We start from the raw sequence: 21,159 nt of genomic DNA, 5'->3' as shown, positions 1-21,159 counted from the left end.
CATGTTTTGGGGATGTGGGAGGAACGTGAAGAAAACCCACGCAAGCCCGGGGAGAACATGTAAACTCCCCATAGTGAGGACCGACTTGGGATCGAACCCTCGACCTCAGAACTGCGAGGCCGACGAATTTAGCACACAATTAGCCTAGCATGCATGTTTTTGGCAAGTGGGAGGAAATCAGAGTACCAGGAGAAAACCCACACAAAACATGCAAACTCCACTACAGTGAGCCCCCACCGGGGATCGAACCCTCGACCTCAGAACTGCGGGACCGACGAATTAGCATACAATTAGCCTAGCATGCATTTTTGGGGGATGTGGGAGGAAATCAGAGTACCAGGAAAAAAAACACACGTAACCCATATGCAAACTCCACTACACCACCTGGGATCGAACCCTCAACCTCAGAACTGCAAGGCTGATGAATTTAGCAAACAATTAGCCTAGCATGCATGTTTTTGGGATGTGGGAGGAATGTGAAGAAAACCCACGCAAGCCCCGGAAGAACATGTAAACTCCTCACAGTGTGGATCGACTTGGGGTTCGAACCCTCGACCCCAGAACTGCGAGGCCGATGTGTTAACCACTCATCCACCGCGTTGATGTTTTATTTTGAAATGAAACTTACCACTACGAAAAGCTCTATTGTCTAAAAAATGCGACCGCAATACACCCAGAAATTTTCGCCACTTGCCACTCTAGAACTAAACAATAGACATCTCGTTTCTCACAGCTGGAGAACGGGCGAATGGAACGAATGCTCCGCCGCCTGCGGCAGTGGCCACCAGTACCGTGGCGTGGACTGTATCTACAACGACCAGAATGGAGGTCAACTGGTCCAGGACGCCCACTGCGCCCAGTACACCCAGAAACCCACAGAGCAACAGTACTGCAACATGCAGCGCTGCGAAGAAAACCTGGCAAGAGCGGTAAGTCCAGCATATTTAGCTTTGGTTTATGTTTTGACAGCCTAAAGATAGCAACATTATTAAATGAGACGTTCAGGTATACAGTCGTAGCTCTACTTACGAAATGAATTGGTTCCAAGACAATTTTCGTAAGTAGAGGTGTACTTTATATGTAAATTCTCTAATTGGTTACACGGTCCTCACACAACTAAACCCTTTAAAATTGGTCATAGTGTTCCAATTTTTTATGGAAGATGTGAGGAAACGCACAACAATGAGAGAAAATTCTAAGGAAATTAATTATTAATGTCTTAAAATAAATAAAGCATGTATGCGAATTTCACCTGGTGAAATATCTGCCTCCGCAGCCGTTATAGATGTAATATCCGTGTTTGTCCGCCAGATGACGACAAAAGCCCGTTCTACCAGGGCCGAAAGCCATACACTTTGTAGTACATTTTAGATTTTGTAGTTTTTAATCGCTTAATAAAGGGAATTCAACATAAAATAACGGATAAGGAAATGCATATACTTTTTAGGGGATTTCGTAACTTGGATCTTTTAACTCATTTCGTACCCTGAGGCATTCGTAAGTAGAGGTATGACTGTATATTTGACGAGATGCTGTCATTTGAAGTACGATTGGCTTTGAGCCCGACTCCACAACAAAGTCTAATGTTGCAAAATATGAAGACAAGAAATATTAATGACTGATTTGATGTGGGTGTGTGTTTAGCTGATTTCCCACGTCCCCTCTGAGAACGCCGTGGAATGCCGCACCACCACCTACGGGTGCTGCTACGATCGCACGACTCCCGCGGCCGGACGCAACGGAGAGGGTTGCCGCGACCCACCCGCACCTCGTGAGTTTGTCGACGTTCCCCGGCCACGGTCGGACGTCCTCCGCGGGTGGCGCCGGCTGAAATTGTGGCTTTGAATTTGTTTCCCTCCAGACGAACGCTCCGTCTGCTCGCTGCCCAAGGCTGCCGGTTCTTGCTCCGGGTGGACGGCTCGCTTCTTCTTCGATCTTCTGAGCTCCCGGTGTACCGAGTTCTGGTACGGCGGCTGCGCTGGCAACAGCAACAATTTTGAAACGCGGGAGGAGTGTGAGAGTGTCTGTCACCCCACCGTCGACTACAACGGAAACGGAAATGGCTACAATGGAAACGGACAGCGCTCAAATGGAAACGGTAATGGCCGCCCCAATGGAAATGGAAACGGAAACGGTAATGGAAATGGTAACGGCCGCCCCAATGGAAATGGAAACGGTAATGGCCGCCCTAACGGAAATGGAAACGGTTACTCAAACGGCGTTGGCAAGGGTAACGGCCGCTCTAATGGAAATGGCCGCACCAACGGTAACGGTTACTCAAACGGAAATGGAAACGGTAACGGCCGCACCAACGGAAATGGCAATGGCAACGGTAACGGCCACGCCGACGCAGATGAAAATGTCAACGGAAACGGTCACGGCCAAGACTACGAAAATGGCAACGGTTACTCCAATGGAAATGGAAACGGGTACACCAATGGTAATGGACGCTCCAATGGTAACGGTCACGCCAACGGAAATGGAAACGGTGAGGACGATAACGGCAATGGCAACAGCTATGCCCAGCGCTCTAACGGAAACAGACACTCCAACGGCAACGGCAACGGCCGCGCCAATGGCAACGGTAACGGTCACACCAACGGAAATGGAAACGGTGAGGACGATAACGGTAACGGCAACGGTCTCTCCAACGGCTATGCCCAGCGCTCTAATGGAAACGGACACTCCAACGGCAAGGCCACCGGCAATGGCCGCGCAAACGGCAACGGCAATGGCCGTGCAAACGGCAATGGCCGTGCAAACGGCAATGGCCGCACCAACGGCAATGGCTATGCCCAGCGCTCAAACGGGAACGGACACTCCAACGGAAACGGCAATGGTGAAGAATCCAACGGCAATGGCAACGGCAACGGGGGTCACCTAGCCTCCAGCGTGGCCCACAAGGCCCACAGGGCCCGGGTCTACATGAAGGCCCGCAAACCTTACTTTGTCTCGGTGAAAAAGCACGTCTTCCACGCATCCAGGTAAGAATCTTTTGGCGGAGGGGGCACCACTGCAGCCGACCATTCCCGTCTCCCCCTAACCAACCCCCGAATAAAACCCAGAGTGAATAAGTGAGTGGACTCCGCCCCTTCCCCCCCTCCTTATTTGTGTTCCCTTAATCCACCCTGACAAGAGCTCACCACTTGTGTGTGTTTGTGTGTGTCATCTCACTCTGTGTTGTCACCATCAAACTAATAAAAATGTGATGTGATGCTCACCCGTCTTTGTCTGAGTCTGGTCACTAAAAAATCTTGGGTGAGAAATACAGCGGTACCTCGACTTCTACGTTCCTGGGTTCACGGTCGTTTATTTTTTTGGGGGGTGGGGCATGTAAGGAGGCCCGTTTACGCGATAATGACCTGGCTGGGATGGGCTCCAGCACCCCCACACGACCCTCGTGAGCATAAACGGTCCAGAAAATGGACGAACAAATGAAAAAAAATGTCTTTTCTGGCCCCCAAGAACACATTTTGCCAGAGAGACAATCTAGAGAAGGGGGCACAAAAACTATCAAAGACACGAGACAAATTTGAGAAAACGAGATCATAAACAAAATCTATCATAATAATTTCATACTACACCTCGATAAACATCCAAAACTGCCAGCTTTCCCAGGGTTGGCCGTAATCGCCGTCATCAGAAGTTGGCGGAACTCCCGAGTCAAGGTAGCGCTGTATCTTTGTGTGGGTTTTCGTTGTTTCCTGTCTGCACGTCACCCCGTTCGGGCGCGGCGCTCTTTACGCCCGCTTTCACTGGCTCGCTCCAGTTTGACCCTGGCAGCCCAGGTGAAGATCGAGCCATCGGACCCGTCCTCCGTGGAGGCCCTGGTGGGACAGACGGTCGTCCTGCCCTGCAGAGTCAGTCCGCCGCCGTTGGAGTCATCGGGCGTGGCGGCGGTGGTGGTGGAGTGGAGGAAGGATGGCGCTAAACTCACGTCAAGAAGGTCAGAATGACCGGGGTCCACCTTTAATTCTCTGGTCCTCACAATCGGAACTTTCGAATGAGGGTTTTGAAGCATTTTCGTGTTTTCGTCTTTGATGATTGACAGTGTCTTGCGTGTCTTGGTGTCTTTGATGTTTGCAAAACGGCCTTTAGATATCGGGAGCAGCCCAACGGTTCGCTGCTGCTCGGTCCCGTCGCCAAGTCGGACGCCGGCTGGTTCTTGTGCCTGGCCACCAGGGGGCAGGAGCGAGACCACCGCTACGTTTATCTGACCGTCTCAGGTGAAGCCTCGGGGGAGGTCTACGCCAACCCGTCTCATTGATGTGTACTAATCTTATATGGTTTGTTTAGAGGGACCCTCCCGGCTGCGGCCCAGCTCCCCGCCATCCACCGACGAACCCTCCCGCGGGTGGGTAGCGTTAGCGTTAGCTCTTGACCTCTTTACCCACAAGGTCGGAGTGCCTTCAATCACTTGGCAGGGCTTCATTGACAAAACATGCACATTTCTACATCTGACTCCAGTACGTATATTATATCTCATTTTCATGAATTGAAATATTTTAGCGCGTCAGCCTCACAGTTCTGGGGTCTTGGGTTTGATGCCAGGTTGGCCGTCATTGTATAAAGTTTGCATTTGGATTGATCCGTATGTAAAACGCATCAGTAGTAGTAGTAGTTGTTGTGATGGTAATAGTAGTAGTAGTAGTAGTAGTAGTAGTTGTGATGGTAGTGGTAGTAGTAGGAGTAGTGATGGTAGTGGTAGTAGTGGTAGTAGTAGTAGTAGTAGTTGTTGTGATGGTAGTGGTAGTAGTAGTAGTTGTGATGGTAGTGGTAGTAGTAGTAGTAGTTGTGATGGTAGTGGTAGTAGTAGTAGTTGTGATGATAGTGGTAGTAGTAGTAGTTGTGATGATAGTGGTAGTAGTAGTTGTTGTGATGGTAGTGGTAGTAGTAGTAGTAGTAGTAGTAGTAGTGGTAGTAGTAGTAGTAGTTGTTGTGATGGTAGTCGTAGTAGTAGTAGTAGTTGTTGTGATGGTAGTGGTAGTAGTAGTTGTGATGGTAGTAGTAGTAGTAGTAGTTGTGATGGTAGTGGTAGTAGTGGTAGTAGTAGTAGTAGTTGTGATGGTAGTGGTAGTAGTAGTTGTGATGGTAGTGGTAGTAGTGTAGTAGTAGTATTAGTAGTAGTAGTTGTGATGGTAGTGGTAGTAGTAGGGGATTGTGTTATACATCCACTAGGTGGAGCTGTACTTAAGGAATTTCACATAATGATGAACCAATATTGATCCATATATAAGGCGCACTGGAGAAAATGGAAGTGTTTTAGTTGGGGAAAATATGGTTCATAACAGTAGCAATGTCGTCTTGTCTTTTATTTTGAAGTACAGCAAGTAGTAACATGACATGCTTGTTGCGCTACTTTTCAGATTCAGCCTGGACCACTCGGCTCCGTCTTTGCTGGAGAGGCGGGCGGGGCAAGAGGCCCGTCTCCCGTGCGCCGTCCTACCCGCCACGGCGCTGCCGTACGTCAGCGTACGCTGGACGCGGGACGGACGGCCCATCGCCGACCCCAGGTACGTTATCCGTCTTGACCAATCTAGGCTGTCTTGAAACGATATGAATATGCGTGTAGATATAAATTTGTGTTGTAAATGTCAAGGTTTGTCCAGGGCTCGGACGGGGCGCTGTCCATAGAGACGCTCCGGGCCGAGGACGCCGGCGTGTACACTTGCTCCGCCTCCACGCTGCATCACCTGGAGCAGAGAATCGTACAGCTCCGGGTCCAAGGTGATCAATTAGGGAAATTCATCTATGGTTTAAATGGTAACAGGAAAAGCAGTTTTTCATGGCCGTCTTTGTTTTGTGGCCGTCAGCCGCTCTGCGGATCACCGTCGCCCCCGACGACGTGGAGGTCCCCGAAGGCGGCGTGGCCCTGCTGCACTGCGTGGCGTCGGGGGACGACGTCGGCGTTGGCTGGTCCAGGTGCTCCCAACTCAAGCGCACATTTGCTTTTTCTGGGGTGAATGTAAAAAACGGCAAGGGGCACCCTCAATCGGTGGTCAGCCAATCACAGGGCACGAGGACAAAAACAACCAATCAGACTCATGGGCAGAGACAATTTAGCATCAAATTAGCCTAGTATGCATATACTATAAACTTTTCATATAGTATATTTGGCAGATCACGAAAATTTATTAATATTTATTAATAATAAAAATAAAATTATATATATATATATAAATATATAATTTTATTTTTATTATTAATAAATATTAATAAATTTTCGTGATCTGCCAAATATACTATATGAAACGTTTATGGTACTAGTATATACATATATATATCCGCCCTCACGTATATATATATATATATATATATATATATATATGTATATGTATATACTAGTACCATAAACGTTTCATATAGTATATTTGGCAGATCACAAAAATTTATTAATATTAATAAAAAAAATAAAAATACAAAAAATATAAATATACACATATATAGATCTATTAATACTTATTAATATTAATAAAAAAAATATAAAATATATATATATATAATTTTTTGGGTATTTTTTTTATTGGTTGTATTAAATTAATTAGTTAATTAATTCAATTAAATTAGTAAAATAAAAAAAATACATATATAGTAGTATACTATAAACTTTTCATATGGTGTATTTGGCAGATCACGAAAATTTATTAATATTTATTAATATTAAAATTTAAATATATACATACATATATAGTAATACCTCTCCAATTTTCGTGATCTGCCAAATATACTATATGAAAAGTTTATAATACTAGTGTAAGAACATGAATACAAACGTTGAGAATATTTCCCTCGCCACTAGGAGGCAGGCTCTCTCCTTCGGTAGTGCGCCGCTTACTAGCAAAGAAGAGGCGAAAATGCAAAAAACGGGGAAAAATTACACTGTCATACCTGGAGCAAGTGTATCTCCCATTAATAAGTTTAGATATGTTTGTTTATTTGGAGTGCTCGTCCCTTTGTCCGCGTGGTATAACAATGGCAGCTTTTATTCGTTCGACACACGTACAGGAACGGCGTCCCGGTACGTCCGGACGGTCGGAAAATCCAGGTGTCGCCCGACCGGAGCCTCATCATCAATGACGTGCGGCGGTCCGACGAGGGCACGTACACTTGCAACGCCTACGCCGGCGTCTACTCGGCCAGCGCCTCGGCGGACGTGCGGGTCTCCAACGTCGCCCGAGGAGGTAGGGGACCAGAACCGAAGTCCGCTACGCCACCCTGGAGCCGCGGGTTGAGCACCCCGGCTCAATTTCTGTACTTTACTGTAGTTTTTATGAGTGTAACATTGTCAATACGCCACAAAATACCATAGCACGCGGCTTTAGCACTGACGGTACACCACATTCCCGACCAAAAAATCCATAAAAAGCTTATTAATGACAAAACCTTTAACATTCAACCTTTCTTTTTGGCCCAACCCACAAAAAAAATCTTCAAATTGAACAGAACTTCGCACCCTGAATGAACTGTAGTATTCTACTAGCATGCTCGCTATCGGTTCTCTATTGTTTTGTTTAGCATTACGTCGTTCTGTCAACATGTACGAGCTAGCGTCATTCTAGGTGGAACGTCACGACCCGGGTTCGAACCTACGTGGGTCCTTCCTCACTATGTGGAGTTTGCAAGTTCTACCCGGGCTTGCCTATGTGGGTTATCTCTGGGTACTTTGGTTTCCTCCCACATCCCAACAACATGCATGATGAATAAAGTTATCCAATCCAATCCAATCCAATGCTAGGCTAATTGGATACTAAATTGTCCTTGCATGCTAGGCTAATTGGATACTAAATTGTCCTTGCATGCTAGGCTAATTGGATACTAAATTGTCCTTGACCTGAGTATGATTGGTTGTTTTCCTCCCTTTGCCCTGCGATTGGGTGGCCACCCATTCAGGGTGTCCCCTGTAGTTGACGGGGATAGGCTCCAGCACCCCCTGAGACCCTTGATTAAAAAGAATGTCACGACCATAAAAACCTAATGGGTGGAATAACTATGTTATGATACAAAAAATAGCCATATTGAAGTGGCAAATTAATTTATGACACTTAAAACATATTTCAGGCGGCGGTCCAATCACATCGCCATCATCGAGGACCCCTTGTTCGGACCAACCCGATTTGGCCAACTGCGAGCTGGTGGTCTACGCCAACCTGTGCGCCAACGCATACTACGCCGACTTCTGCTGCGCCAGCTGCGCCCGCCAAGCACGGAATGGCCACAGGTTAGCACCGTGACTCCATTTTGGGGCTTTGGGAGTCACTTGAATGTGGAAACGATACTCTTTTATTTTTGTACTTTCACAATAAAAGCAAAGGTTTTTGCCACCTCGTGAGTTTTCAAGAGAAATAAGTGCCCCGATATGACGCAGGCTATATATAATACGAATCAGTGTTGCTTTAATCTAAATATCACACAGTAATTTATGGCATATTTATGCAAATACAAAACTCAAAATATGGAAATAAATCAATACCCTTTCTACTGTTGACGTTATTTTATGATCTCATTTCGTCAATAATTAAAGAATATTGCATATTTATTGTATTACATTATATGGATATAATCCTAAATACATTTATAAAGTAACTCCAAAGCTAAATTAATGAAATTAAAATGAATAAAAACAGAAATTCACTTTTTTACGACACACTGAAGTCGATTTCTTTTATTATACTATATTATATCGTTATTATATTTAACGTATTGTAGTCCAGTGACGTCGATACACGATAAAAGGAGGAGCGTCTGTAGTATAACAGGGTATAATATAATCGCATAAATGGTGGTCAAATTTGAAAAAGGGGCACCTTGAAAACGGGGTGACTTCCGTTCTGGAAATTTTGCTTGAGCGTTTACTGTAACGTGTCATTTCCTGCCCGCAATCTGGTTTCCGCTTTGCGTGAGACTCGCAGGTGCAACGCGAAACTTGCGGCGAAGCGGAAAGTTTTGCTCGCTGCTTTGCCGACCGCCGCCGTCAAACCGCCCCTCCCTGACCTCGTTTAAGTTGACGACAACTTTGACTTTTCCCGCGTGCTCTTCTGCGTGTCAACATTGTGTCGAAAGATTCCCTTGAAAAAGTTTAGTTTTTGCTTAAAAAAATGCTATAAGGGAGGTTCAAATTCGAAAGATTCCCTTGAAAAAGTTATTTTTTTGCTTAAAAAATGCGATAAGGGAGGTTCAAATTCAAAATGGAGGTCGTCAGTGTAGACTAGGGGTGTCAGACTCGGGTTGGTTGGCGGGCCGCTTTAACGTCAACTTGATTTCACGTGGGCCGGACCATTTTAGATAGAATATTTAGATTTTTTTTTACATAAATGGATTAAAAGAACTGGATTAAAAACCCTGAATATTCAGTTTTTTATTGATCTAAAACAATGTTTATTTCAGCTTTTAAAAAAAAAAATATTTTTAGATTTTACAAAATGATTTTTGGACTAAAACACAGAAAAAATGGATTAAAAAATGACAATGATCGATTTAAAAGGGGAAAATCGGGGAATGTAATATACATCTATACTCTTTGTTTTAATTTGATCCTAAAACACAAAGTCGGCACTCATCATTGACTATCCCGGGCCACACAAAATGATGCGGCGGGCCAGATTTGGCCCCCGGGCCGCCACTTTGACACATGTGGTGTAGACAATAAACAAGTTAGTTACGACAATATTTTAAAAATGTCGCCTCTATCTTTCAATTAGCATAATCCTATCATGCATTAGGTTTCTGTAATGCTTATCCTCACAAGCGTTGCGGGGGTGCTGGAGCCTATCCCAGCTAACTATGGGCACCAGCCTGAATCGGTGGCCAGCCAATTGTGGGGCATAACAAAACAAACAACCAATCATAGCTAGCAAGAAAACAAAGTAAATTAAGAAAAAAAACAGACCATAAAAGGCTCCTCCTTCAGCGAGTTTTTCCAGACACCTGCAGTAAACATCCAGAAAAAAATCCATCATTAATAGTACAAAAAAACCTAAACATTAACTTTAAAATGAACAACAATCTACCTAAAAAAGAACGATATATTTACTGTCCTTCAACCGCAAATGATTGTTTCGTTTCTACTTCTACTGTGGTTTGAATACGCGCTTTTACCGCGGGAGTCTAGCGTCCTGACTGCTGAGCCAAATCAGTTTTAGCCACCGGTTTTCATGTAATATATTTTTTTTAATTAATGTAGTCTTTAGCGTTCTTCGTTAGCTCGGCAGTCAGCACGTTTGACGACCAAGATGAGAAAATATGTCGCTGCTATCCTAGTTATTTACGTATGAATCATAGCATGAAAAAAAGGGACAATCCTACATCATATTCAGAAAAAAAAATAGAATAAACCATAGTTGCTGAAGCGGTAAGCTCACAGGTGTCAAAGTGGCGGCCTGGGGGCCAAATCTGGTCCGCCGCATCATTTTGTGCGGCCCGAGAAAGTCAATCATGAGTGCCAACTTTCTGTTTTAGGATCAGATTAAAATGAAGATTATAGATGTATATTAAATTTCCAGATTTTCCTCATTTTAAATCAATAATTTGAATTTTTTAATCCATTTTTTTCTTTGTTTTTAGTTCAAAATAATTTTGTCAAATCTAAAAATATATAAAAATATTTTCTGTTTTCCACTTTAATATGGCACATAATTAAAGAAAAATTTAGTTTCCTTTTGCGATGAAAAACAAATGATTAAATAAATGATTTTCCCCCTTTTAAATCAATCATTGTCATTTTTAATCATTTTTTTCTGTGTTTTTAGTTCAAAAATCATTTTGTAAAATCTAAAAATATAAAAAAAAGCTCAAATAAACATTGTTTTAGATCTATAAAAACAGAATATTGAGGTCTTTTAATCCAGTTCTTTTAAATCTATTTATAAATAAAAAAATCTAAATATTCTATCTAAAATGGTCCGGCCCACGTGAAATCAAGTTGATGTTAAAGCGGCCCGCGAACCAACCCGAGTCTGACACCCTTGCGCTAAGCTAATACTAAACAAGCATGCGTTTGTTTGTTTCTAACAACCACGGCCGGAATTATTTGACCATAAACGTAACCACAAATATAGCAATATATCCGAGTAGTCTCGACCGAAAACCCGACTCCGCCTTTCTGAGCCGTCCGAAGACCAAAGACGGAAACTTTTGAAACGATACCAAGCCACCGAAAATGAAGAAGTTAAAACGCTAACGTCATACAATTAAGTCAAATGAATTCGTCAAGGCGTGGACTGACCCCGCGGCGCCACATCAGGAAGGTCACGAATCCGGCGTAGACGCAACTCTTGACGATGAGGACGCAGTAGGACAGCTTGGCCGTCTGCATCAACTTCAGGAAGCTCTCTAAAGACGGAACCACCTTGAGAACCGTGCGGTAGTTCGGTAAACGTACGTCAACAAAGAAGAAAATCACCTCGGTTGAGTCGCTCTTCAGCCGTGCCTAAAAAAAAAAAAGAAAAGACGTTAAGCGGTCAAGACGATCGGACCGTCCCGTTAGCCAGTCACCTTCTCTCCCGCGTAGCGACTTCCTGACGTCCACGTAGGCCTTCCCGTCGAAAAAGGTGAAGACGCAGGTGAAGATCCTTCCTTGGAGGAGCCATTGTGGCGCCGGGACCGTCAGCCTGGTAGTGAGGAGGTAGCGGTCCCCTCGCCGCACGGCCCGGCGGTCCGTGGCCACGCCCCGCTCCCGCTTCTCGCCGTCCACCAGCCAGGACACGGTGACGTGGTCGGGGTAGAAGTCGGTGGCCGCGCAAACCAGCGTCCTGACGTCGTCGGGGTCTCCGCCCCTGGCGCATTCGTGTTCCGAAGGCGGGAAAAACGTCACCGTGGGCGGCGTGATGATCGCGTTGGGTTCTGTGGGGAGTCGGCGGGCATCGTTATCTTAGATCACATGTGTCAAAGTGGCGGCCCGGGGGCCAAATCTGGCCCGCCGCATCATTTTGTGTGGCCCGGGAAAGTCAATCATGAGTGCCGACTTTCTGTTTTAGGATCAAATTAAAATGAAGAGGATAGATTATAGTAAGGCTTTTTATTTTTTTTTAAATGACCCTGCATAGTAAGGCTTTTTAAAAAAAAGACCATGTATAACAAAGCTTTTTTTTAATGACCATGTATAGTAAGGCTTTTTTATGACCATGTATAGTAAGGCTTATTTAAAAAAAAAGACCATGTATAGTAAGGCTTTTTTTTTTAATTAGCGTGTATAGTAAGGCTTTTTTTTTAAATGACCGTGTATAGTAAGGCTTTTAAAAAAGACTATGAATAGTTAAGGCTTTTAAAAAAATGTATAGTAAGGCTTTTTTTCAAAAAAAAAAAAGACCACGTATGGTAAGGCTTAAAAAAAAAGACAATCTTTAGTAAGGCTTTAAACAAAGACCATGTATAACAAAGCTTTTTTAAAAAATGACCACGTATAGTAAGGCTTTTTTTAGATGACCATGTATAGTTAAGGCTTTAAAAAAAAAAACATGTATAGTTAGGCTTTTTTTCATCACACTCCAGCACCCCCGTGACCCTTGTGAGGATGAGATGTTCAGTAAATGAACGTAAGGATCCTAATTTGTCTTGTTAGCTGCCACCCAAAATATTTTTGATAATATCACAGCCGGAATTCAGTCATTTTCGCATTTTAACACGTTCACCATTTCATGTTATTTCATAAACCAACTTATTGGCTGCCAACGACGTTAATATCAGTCCATTTTAAGTGGAAGTAACCCAGATTTGACTGAATGACAATGACAAATGAGTTCAAATAACTCTGGAGACATTTTTTTTGCCGTAAAACCACGAGCAAGCCCTCAAAAAAGCACAAAATGCACACGCCAACCTGGAAAAAGTGTCGTAAGTGGGCGCTTTTCTTACCTAAAACGGTGAGTTTGGTCCCCTCGCCAAAAAAAGCTTGGTCGTAGGAGCACAGTGGCGCCGCGCTAGCACAAAAGCTCCCGTGCGCGTGTAGCAACCTCGCTTATCTCGCCTCCAACCAATCCCGACGCTGGCTTTTGCCACGTCTGATTGGACAATGATTTCATTCGCAAAATGGCATTTTAAAGGATTTGTTTTTCGTCAAAATAGGTCAAAAACAATGAAAAAGGATAATCAAAACAAAATAAAAATAATAGTTTTTGATGAAAAATGAAGCATTTCCTATAAAAAATCATACTTTTCAAAACATACACGTTTATGATAACGACGGGTTAAACAATAAACACCAGTAACGGTCAAATTTCACCATTTTGCCGAAAGTATGACAAATGTTTCAGTAACAAAAATGTTCTATTTTTAAGGCTTATGCTTAACAATTTCATCAAATTTCATTCAGGACTTTGATGTAATAATATCCTATCATACTCCAAAGAATCAACATCGAATTGTTATGAAACCCGCGCAAATGTTAACAATTAATGTTTTAAATAAATAGTGTGTGTACAGTAATCCCTCGATTATCGCGGTTAATTTAGACCAGAAATGGCTGCGAAAAACGAAAAACAGCGAACACTGTCACCCCATTTAAAAATAAATACATAAAATTATTTAAAATTTAAACATAAAATTTACCCCCCCCCAAAAATTAAGAAAAAAAAACCAGACCATTAAGCGCTCGTCCTTCAGCAGGTTTTTCGAGACACCTACAGTAAACATCCAGAAAAAAACCCATCAGTAATAGTACAAAAAAAAAATAAACATTAACTTTAAAATGAACAACAATCTACCTAAAAAAAGAACGATATATTTACTGTCCTTCAACCGCAAATGATTGTTTAGTTTCTACTTCTACTGTGGTTTGAATACGCGCTTTTACCGCGGGAGTCTAGCGTCCTGACGGCTGAGCCAAATGAGTTTTTGCCACCGGTTTTCATGTAATATATTTTTTTAAATTAATGTAGTCTTTAGCGCTCTCCGTTAGCTCGGCAGTCAGCACGTTTGACGACCAAGATGAGAAAATATGTCACTGCTGTCCTAGTTATTTATGTATGAAGCATAGCATGAAAAAAAAGGGATAATCCTATAGAATAAACCATAGTTACTGAAGCGCTAAGATCACAGGTGTCAAAGTGGCGGCCCGGGGGCCAAATCTGGTCCGCCGCCTCATTTTGTGCGGCCCGAGAAAGTAAATGATGAGTGCCGACTTTCAGTTTTAGGATCAAATGAAGATTATAGATGTATATTAAATTTTCCTGATTTTCCCCCTTTTAAATCAATCATTGTCATTTTTTAATCCATTTTTTCTATGTTTTTAGTTCAATTTTGTAAAATCTAAAAATATATTAAAAAAAGCTAAAACAAACATTGTTTTAGATCTATAAAAAAACTGAATATTCAGAGCTTTTAATCCAGTTCTTTTAATTCATTTATTAAAAAAAATCTAAAATTCACATTTTTATGAATTTACCAAAAAACAAATTAATTAAAAAAAATTCCCAGAAAAAATACGCAATGTCGTGAAGCCACGATATTCGAGGGATTACCATAGATACATCCAATCCACAAAGCTTGGACATCTAGTGGCGTCAATGGGCTTTGACACGATCGCTCAACGCCAGCCTTTCCTATTTCATTGGATTGGACGTCTGGAGGTTTTTGTACAGCCCCCCCTATAGGCTCGTATCACCGTGCCCCCTGTAAGCACAGTGCGTACACGTAGTTCAAAAAGCTACGTGTGTTTTTTTTCACCAATGTCGGTAGCCCCGCCCCCTTTTGTCACTTCCCGCCACCCCCCCGGATAACGCTGCCGCAACTATTTGCGGGTCGACGGCGAGGGAAATCGCTTTAAAAAAAAACCATAACACAGAATATCATCCTTGATGATTCAAAAACTTGTTTTTTGTTCAAATACTAAATTATTATTTTTTTACATTTGATAAAATATGTAAATGCTAGTCCACAAAAATCTACAGTAACGGTAGGATTACGTTAGGGCGGCTAATTTAATTTAAATAATGTAATTTATGAGGGAGAGGCAGCAGGAATTTCCCAAAAAAATGATATGTATAATTGATATATAAATATCCGAACACGTGGCTCTCGAGCCACATGTGGCTCTTTGCTTCTTGTCATATTTGGTGTATATACACTGTGGCTCTTATTTTTATTTTCTCTTAAAACATACTCAAATTCATCAGCGCCCATTAAAAACAAATAATACTTTATATTTAAAAAGTAAGTTGGCGGAATGGATTTTTTGATGTTGTTTTGAGTTTGATTTATTTAATAAGGGACAGCACATGTTAATGAACATATTTTTATTCATAGTTTTAAAAAAACAGCTTTATTATACATAGTTTTTTTAAGCCTTACATGGTCAATTATTTAAAAAAAGAAAAAGAAAAAAGCCTTACTACAAACATGGTCTTTTTTTAAAGGCTTACTATATATGGTCAATTTTAATTATTTTTTTTAAAAGCCTTGCTATAAATGGTCTTTAAAAAAAAAAAAAATATATATATATATATATATATATATATATATACAAGGTTATTTTTTCTAAAAAGCCTTACTATACATGATCATTTAAAAAAAAGCCTTACTATACATGGTCTTTTTGAAAAAATAAATTAAAAAAAGCCTTATAATACATAGTATTAAAAAGCCTTACTATAATGGTCATTTAAAAAAAGTCTTACTATACATGGTCGTTTTTTAAGAAAAAAAAAGCCTTACTATACATGGTCATTAAAAAAAAACCTTATTATACATGGTTATTTTTTCTAAAAAGCCTTACTATACATGATCATTTAAAAAAAGCCTCATAGTACATGGTCTTTTTTTTTTTATAAAGCCTTACTATAATGGTCATTTAAGAAAAAAAAAAAACCTTTCTATCCATGGTCGTTTTTTTTTAGAAAAAAAAGCCTTACAATACATGGTCACTAAAAAAGCCTTATTATACATGGTTATTTTTTCTAAAAAGCCTTACTATACATGGTCATGTTTAAAAAAAGCCTTACTATACATGGTCTTTTTGAAAAAAAAAATTAAAAAAGCCTTACTATACATAGTCATTTAAAAAAGCCTTATAGTACATGGTCATTTTTAAAGAAAAAAAACCTTCCTATACTTGGTCATTCTTTTGTTTAAAAAAAAAAGCCTTTCAATGCAAAAAAAAAGCATCGTCTTATATTCGGGCCTAAACGGTACTCAAACTGAGGCTCGGCCATTTTGTTCCTGTATTTCATTAGTTTTTTGAAGAAAAGAAAGCTTTTCGCGTGGCTTCCTTCCTGTTCCTCTTTAGCCCAGGGTTTTTGTAGGCCATCCTCGCCGCCCTCGACGGCCGTGCGTACTGGCGGCGGCGAAAAAATGGCTGCCGGCGCCGGGGTTTAAGGGCGCCAGGACGCTGAGACACGCTCCGCTTCTGCCGTCGCCGCTCACGTGGACGCGGTCCGCGAAGGCCGGCTCCACCGAGGCCTTCTGGTAGTTGACCAAGGCCACGTTCGCCAGGGATCGGTCGCCGCCCGCTCCCCGCACATACCACTGAATGGTGTCGCAGTTGGCTAGCTTGTGGGCGAAGTACAGCGAGACGCTGGTGTCCTCCTTTCGCCAAAAAACGTCACGCGGGTACTGCGAGACGTTTTTGTCTCCGCTCGAAAGACCGCCTGAAAAGGATGGAGGACTCGGACTTTGAAATTTGTGTCGCGAAGAAGAAGAAGAACGACTTGGATGGTGAATTTATCGTCCGTTAGCCAGTTAGCAAAATGCAAAAAGTGGCGACGAGGAACCTTACCTGGGAGCCAAATCACGTTAGCAAGAAAGCTAACCAAGCGATGTGGCTTCATGTTGAGTATGTGACAACAGCGGAGAGGCTTTGTGATGCAGGAAGTCAAACAGGAAGTGACGCAGGAAGTCACGCACTCGAGTGGCGTTAGCGTAAAAGCCGAGTGTCGGATGGTTTAGCTCAAAATCTTTTTTAATCGGCGTTTTAGCATCAACTTTTGTTTGTTTTTAACTCGTTGACAGGAGGACGGGAAATCATGTGGTTTTGGAGCAATGGTGGGCCACTTCCTTTTAATTTGAAGGTACTTCCGGGTCACTTTTGCTCCATTTGAGATCATTTCCTATTGATTTTACCAGAATCTTCTGGTTTATTTGTTGCTTTTTGCTCATTTTGGGACATTTGCGGGCCACTTCCTGTTCGTTTTGGGGCATTTCAAGCTTTGTGGTTCACTCTTTGGCTCCAAAGTGGCCCTCGGGCAAAACAACTCCGTCCCCGGGCCGGCCCGGAGCCGCCGGTGGACCACTTCCGGCCCGCAGGCCACACCTTTGACACCATTCTGGCTAATTCTCTCAACTGGCAGATGATTGGCAACCACCCGACGAACTCGGAATGGGGGCTGGGGTCCAGGTGCGAGGGGATATAAGTTGTGATGATGGGATGTGTGAGGGGGCGGGGTCTCTTGGTGTGTCTTTGTGTCTTTGATACAGTTCGTGACTCGGTGATTTAACGCCACGCAACATCGTGTCTAGTCGCGAGGCAGAAATAATTGCCGCTGCTATTGGGGCGCAAATTGGGGACGGTGATGGTGCAGGTCATGACCAATTTCATGCTGCAGTGCAGCTTCACGTGCCGTTCCATCTCAAAGTTGCCGCCGTAGTACATGGCGCCCAGGTTCTCCACGTTGGCGCCGTCGAGCCGATACCACTGGATGGAGCGGTAGCCTAATTGGTTGACCAAACATTCGATCTGGGCCGACTCGCCGACGGAATCGATGATGTCGGAGGGGGTCTGTGTGACGTTCCCGCCTGTAAAAAAAAAAAAACCAAAACATCATTTTGGGGGGTGGTTTAGAAGTTGGTTGGACGTTGCGGCGTCTTACCTACGAGGAGAGGAAGCGTGACGGCGGAGATCCACCAGAGGAGGAACGGCATGTCTTCTGGTTTCAGGTCAACTGGTGCCAGGCAGGAAGCCATGAAGGTTTTGTTGCTGAGGTCGGTGACCTGCTGTGACCCCTTCAGGGACATTGGGAAAATTTGGCTTCGGTTGAATGATGTACAATTCTAAAGGTTTTCTTGATGTTTTTTTGGTTCATTTTAAAGTTGATTTAGTACACTTGATTGGAGATTTAACTGCTAGTAAGGTTGTTTTTAGGCAAAATAACCATGTACTATAGTAAAGGGTTTTTTTTGTTAAAAAAACGACCATGTATAGTAAGGCCTTTTTTCTTAAAAAACGACCATGTATAGTAAGGTTTTTTTTCTTGAAAAAACGACCATGTATAGTAATGCCTTTTTAAAAAATAAACGACCATGTATAAAGGCTTTTTCTTTAAAAAACGACAATGCATAGTTAGGCGTTTTTTCTTAAAAAACGACCATGTATAGTAAGGCTTTTTTCTTAAAAAAAATGACCATGTATAGTAAGGTCTTCTTTCTTAAAAAACAACCATGTATATTAAGGCTTTTTTTCTTTAAAAAAATGACCATGTATAGTAAGGCCTTTTAAAAAAAACAACTTTCTCACTCTTTGGCTGCCCTTGAAGGCGCCGTTGTGCAGTTGATCACACAACTTGCAAACTTCTAATTTTCTCAACAACAACAAAAAATGAATGCATTTAATTGTGTTTGAATGACCTCCAAAGTGGCCCTCGAGCAAAACAACTCCGTCCCCGGGCCGGATGGGAGCCACCGGCGGGCCACTTCCGGCCCGCCGGCCACGCCTTTGACACCCCTCCGATTCATTCTCGCATCTGGCGGACGATTGGCAACCGCCCGACGAACTCGGAATGGGGGCTGGGGTCCAGGTGCGAGGGGATATCGGTTGTGATGATGGGATGTGCGAGGGGGCGGGGTCTCTTGGTGTGTCTTTGTGTCTTTGATACAGTTCGTGACTCGGTGATTTAATGCCACGCAACATCGTGTCTAGTCGCGAGGCAGAAATAATCGCCGCTGCTATTGGGGCGCAAATTGAGGACGGTCATGGTGCAGGTCAGGACCAATTCCATGCTGCAGCTCAGATTCACGTGCCGTTCCATCTCAAAGTTGCCGCCGTAGTACATGGAGGCCAGGATCTCCACGTTGGCGCCGTCGAGCCGATACCACTGCATGGAGCGGTAGCCTTGTTGGTTGACCAAACATTTGATCTGGGCCGACTTGCCGACGGAATCGATGATGTCGGAGGGGGTCTGTGTGACGTTCCCGCCTGTAAAAAAAACCCAAAAACATCATTTTGGGGGGTGGTTTAGAAGTTGGTTGGACGTTGCGGCGTCTTACCTACGAGGAGAGGAAGCAGGACGGCGGAGATCCACCAGAGGAGGAACGGCATGTCTTCTGGTTTCAGGTCAACTGGTGCCAGGCAGGAAGCGCTGAAGGTTTTGTTGCTGAGGTCGGTGACCTGCTGTGACCCCTTCAGGGGCACTGGGAAAATTTGGCTTCTGTTCAATGATGTACAATTCTTAAGGGTAAGAGGTTTTTTTGTATTGTTTTTCTGGTTCATTTTAAATTTGATTTAGTACACTTGATTGGAGATTTAACTGCTAGTAAGGTTGTTTTTCCCCGAAATAACCATGTATAGTAAAGTTTTTTTTGTTCAAAAACGACCATGTATAGTAATGCGTTTTTTCTTAAAAAACGAGCATGTATAGTAAGGCGTTTTCTTTAAAAAATGACCATTTTTAGTAAGGCCTTTTTTCTGAAAAAACGACCATGTATAGTACGTTTTTTTCTGATAAAACGACCATGTATAGTAAGGGCTATTTTCTTTAAAAACGACCATTTATACTAAGGCGTTAAAAAAAAAAACAAAAAAAAAAATGACTTTCTCACTCTTTGGCTGCCATTGAAGGCACCGTTGTGCAGTTTGATCACACAACTTGCAAACTTCTGATTTTCTCAGCAACAAAAAAAATGAATGCATTTAATTGTGTTTGAATGACCTCCAAAGTGGCCCTCGAGCAAAACAACTCCGTCCCCGGGCCGGATCGGAGCCGCCGGCGGACCACTTCCGGCCCGCAGGCCACACCTTTGACACCATTTCGGCTCATTCTCGCAACTGGCGGATGATTGGCAACCACCCGACGAACTCGGAATGGGGGCTGGGGTCCAGGTGCGAGGGGATATAAGTTGTGATGATGGGATGTGCGAGGGGGCGGGGTCTCTTGGTGTGTCTTTGTGTCTTTGATACAGTTCGTGACTCGGTGATTTAACGCCACGCAACATCGTGGCTAGTCGCGAGGCAGTAATAAATGCCGCTTCTTTTGGGGCGCAAATTGGGGACGGTGATGGTGCAGGTCATGACCGATTCCATGCTGCAGCTCAGATTCCCGTGTCGTTCCCTCCCGAAGGTGCCGCCGGTGTACATGTAGCCCAGGTTCTCCACGTTGGCGCCGTCGAGCCGATACCACTGGATGTAGTCGTATTCTAATTGGTTGACCAAACATTCGATCTGGGCCGACTCGCCGACGATTTCGATGATGTCGGAGGGGATCTGCTTGAGGTTCCCGACTAGTAAAAAAACCCAAAACATCATTTTGGGGGGTGGTTTAGAAGTTGGTTGGACGTTGCGGCGTCTTACCTACGAGGAGAGGAAGCGTGACGGCGGAGATCCACCAGAGGAGGAACGGCATGTCTTCTGGTTTCAGGTCAACTGGTGCCAGGCAGGAAGCCATGAAGGTTTTGTTGCTGAGGTCGGTGACCTGCTGTGACCCACTGTGACCCCTTCAGGGGCACTGGGAAAATTTGGCTTCTGTTCAATGATGTACAATTCTTAAGGGTAAGAGTTTTTTTTGTTGTTTTTCTGGTTCATTTTAAATTTGATTTAGTACACTTGATTGGAGATTTAACTGCTAGTAAGGTTGTTTTTCCCCGAAATAACCATGTATAGTAAAGTTTTTTTTTTGTTCAAAAACGACCATGTATAGTAATGCGTTTTTTCTTAAAAAATGACCATGTATAGTAAGGCTTTTTCTTTAAAAAATGACCATTTATAGTAAGGCGTTTTTTCTGAAAAAACGACCATGTATAGTAAGGCTTTTTCTTTAAAAAAACGACCATGTATAGTAAGGGCTATTTTCTTTACAAATGACCATATATAGTAAGGCTTCTTTCTTAAAAAACAACCATGTATAGTAAGCCCTTTTAAAAAAAAAAAACGACAATGCATAGTAAGGCTTTTTTCTTAAAAAAACGACCATTTATAGTAAGGCGTTTTTTTAATTTAAAAAAACGACTTTCTCACTCTTTGGC

General features: G+C 43.0%; 3 protein-coding genes across 5 annotated transcripts in view; 1 reads left to right on the top strand and 2 right to left on the bottom strand.

The window, feature by feature from the left end:
* paplna (papilin a, proteoglycan-like sulfated glycoprotein) overlaps nt 1–21,159 on the top strand; it is a 54,407-nt gene that overhangs the window by 7,167 nt on the left and 26,081 nt on the right. For 2 of the 3 annotated variants that reach the window (XR_013305295.1, XM_077621497.1), the window contains exons 12-22: nt 734–929; nt 1,645–1,771; nt 1,862–2,984; nt 3,770–3,946; nt 4,099–4,226; nt 4,297–4,354; nt 5,367–5,513; nt 5,600–5,727; nt 5,814–5,922; nt 7,006–7,181; nt 8,059–8,218. Coding sequence is in view for 2 of the 3 variants with exons in the window: in XM_077621497.1 (XP_077477623.1) it covers nt 734–929; nt 1,645–1,771; nt 1,862–2,984; nt 3,770–3,946; nt 4,099–4,226; nt 4,297–4,354; nt 5,367–5,513; nt 5,600–5,727; nt 5,814–5,922; nt 7,006–7,181; nt 8,059–8,218 (2,529 nt within the window). In the remaining variant the exon portion in view is untranslated. Of the gene's footprint in view, nt 1–733; nt 930–1,644; nt 1,772–1,861; nt 2,985–3,769; nt 3,947–4,098; nt 4,227–4,296; nt 4,355–5,366; nt 5,514–5,599; nt 5,728–5,813; nt 5,923–7,005; nt 7,182–8,058; nt 8,219–19,255; nt 19,588–21,159 lie in introns of those variants that run through there. The other variant, XM_077621499.1, reaches the window with a different exon arrangement.
* LOC144089618 (T cell receptor beta chain MC.7.G5) lies at nt 9,395–13,219 on the bottom strand. Its single transcript, XM_077620631.1, has 6 exons — nt 13,197–13,219; nt 12,850–12,926; nt 11,491–11,838; nt 11,399–11,425; nt 11,222–11,328; nt 9,395–9,924 (listed from the first exon to the last, which is right to left on the bottom strand). The coding sequence occupies exons 1-6, from the start codon at nt 13,217–13,219 to the stop codon at nt 9,904–9,906; spliced, it is 603 nt and encodes a 200-aa protein (XP_077476757.1). The 3' UTR covers nt 9,395–9,903.
* Nucleotides 18,974–20,544, bottom strand: LOC144090177 (uncharacterized). Its single transcript, XM_077621509.1, has 3 exons — nt 20,489–20,544; nt 19,189–20,418; nt 18,974–19,117 (listed from the first exon to the last, which is right to left on the bottom strand). Exons 1-2 carry the CDS (start codon nt 20,538–20,540, stop codon nt 20,117–20,119), a joined length of 354 nt encoding a protein of 117 aa, XP_077477635.1. The 5' UTR covers nt 20,541–20,544; the 3' UTR covers nt 18,974–19,117; nt 19,189–20,116.

The sequence above is a fragment of the Stigmatopora argus genome, chromosome 15 (genome assembly GCF_051989625.1).
Source record: "Stigmatopora argus isolate UIUO_Sarg chromosome 15, RoL_Sarg_1.0, whole genome shotgun sequence".
Taxonomy (NCBI): domain Eukaryota; kingdom Metazoa; phylum Chordata; class Actinopteri; order Syngnathiformes; family Syngnathidae; genus Stigmatopora; species Stigmatopora argus.
The sequence above is the reverse complement of the archived record's forward strand: the minus strand, read 5'-3'. Positions and strand labels throughout refer to the sequence as shown.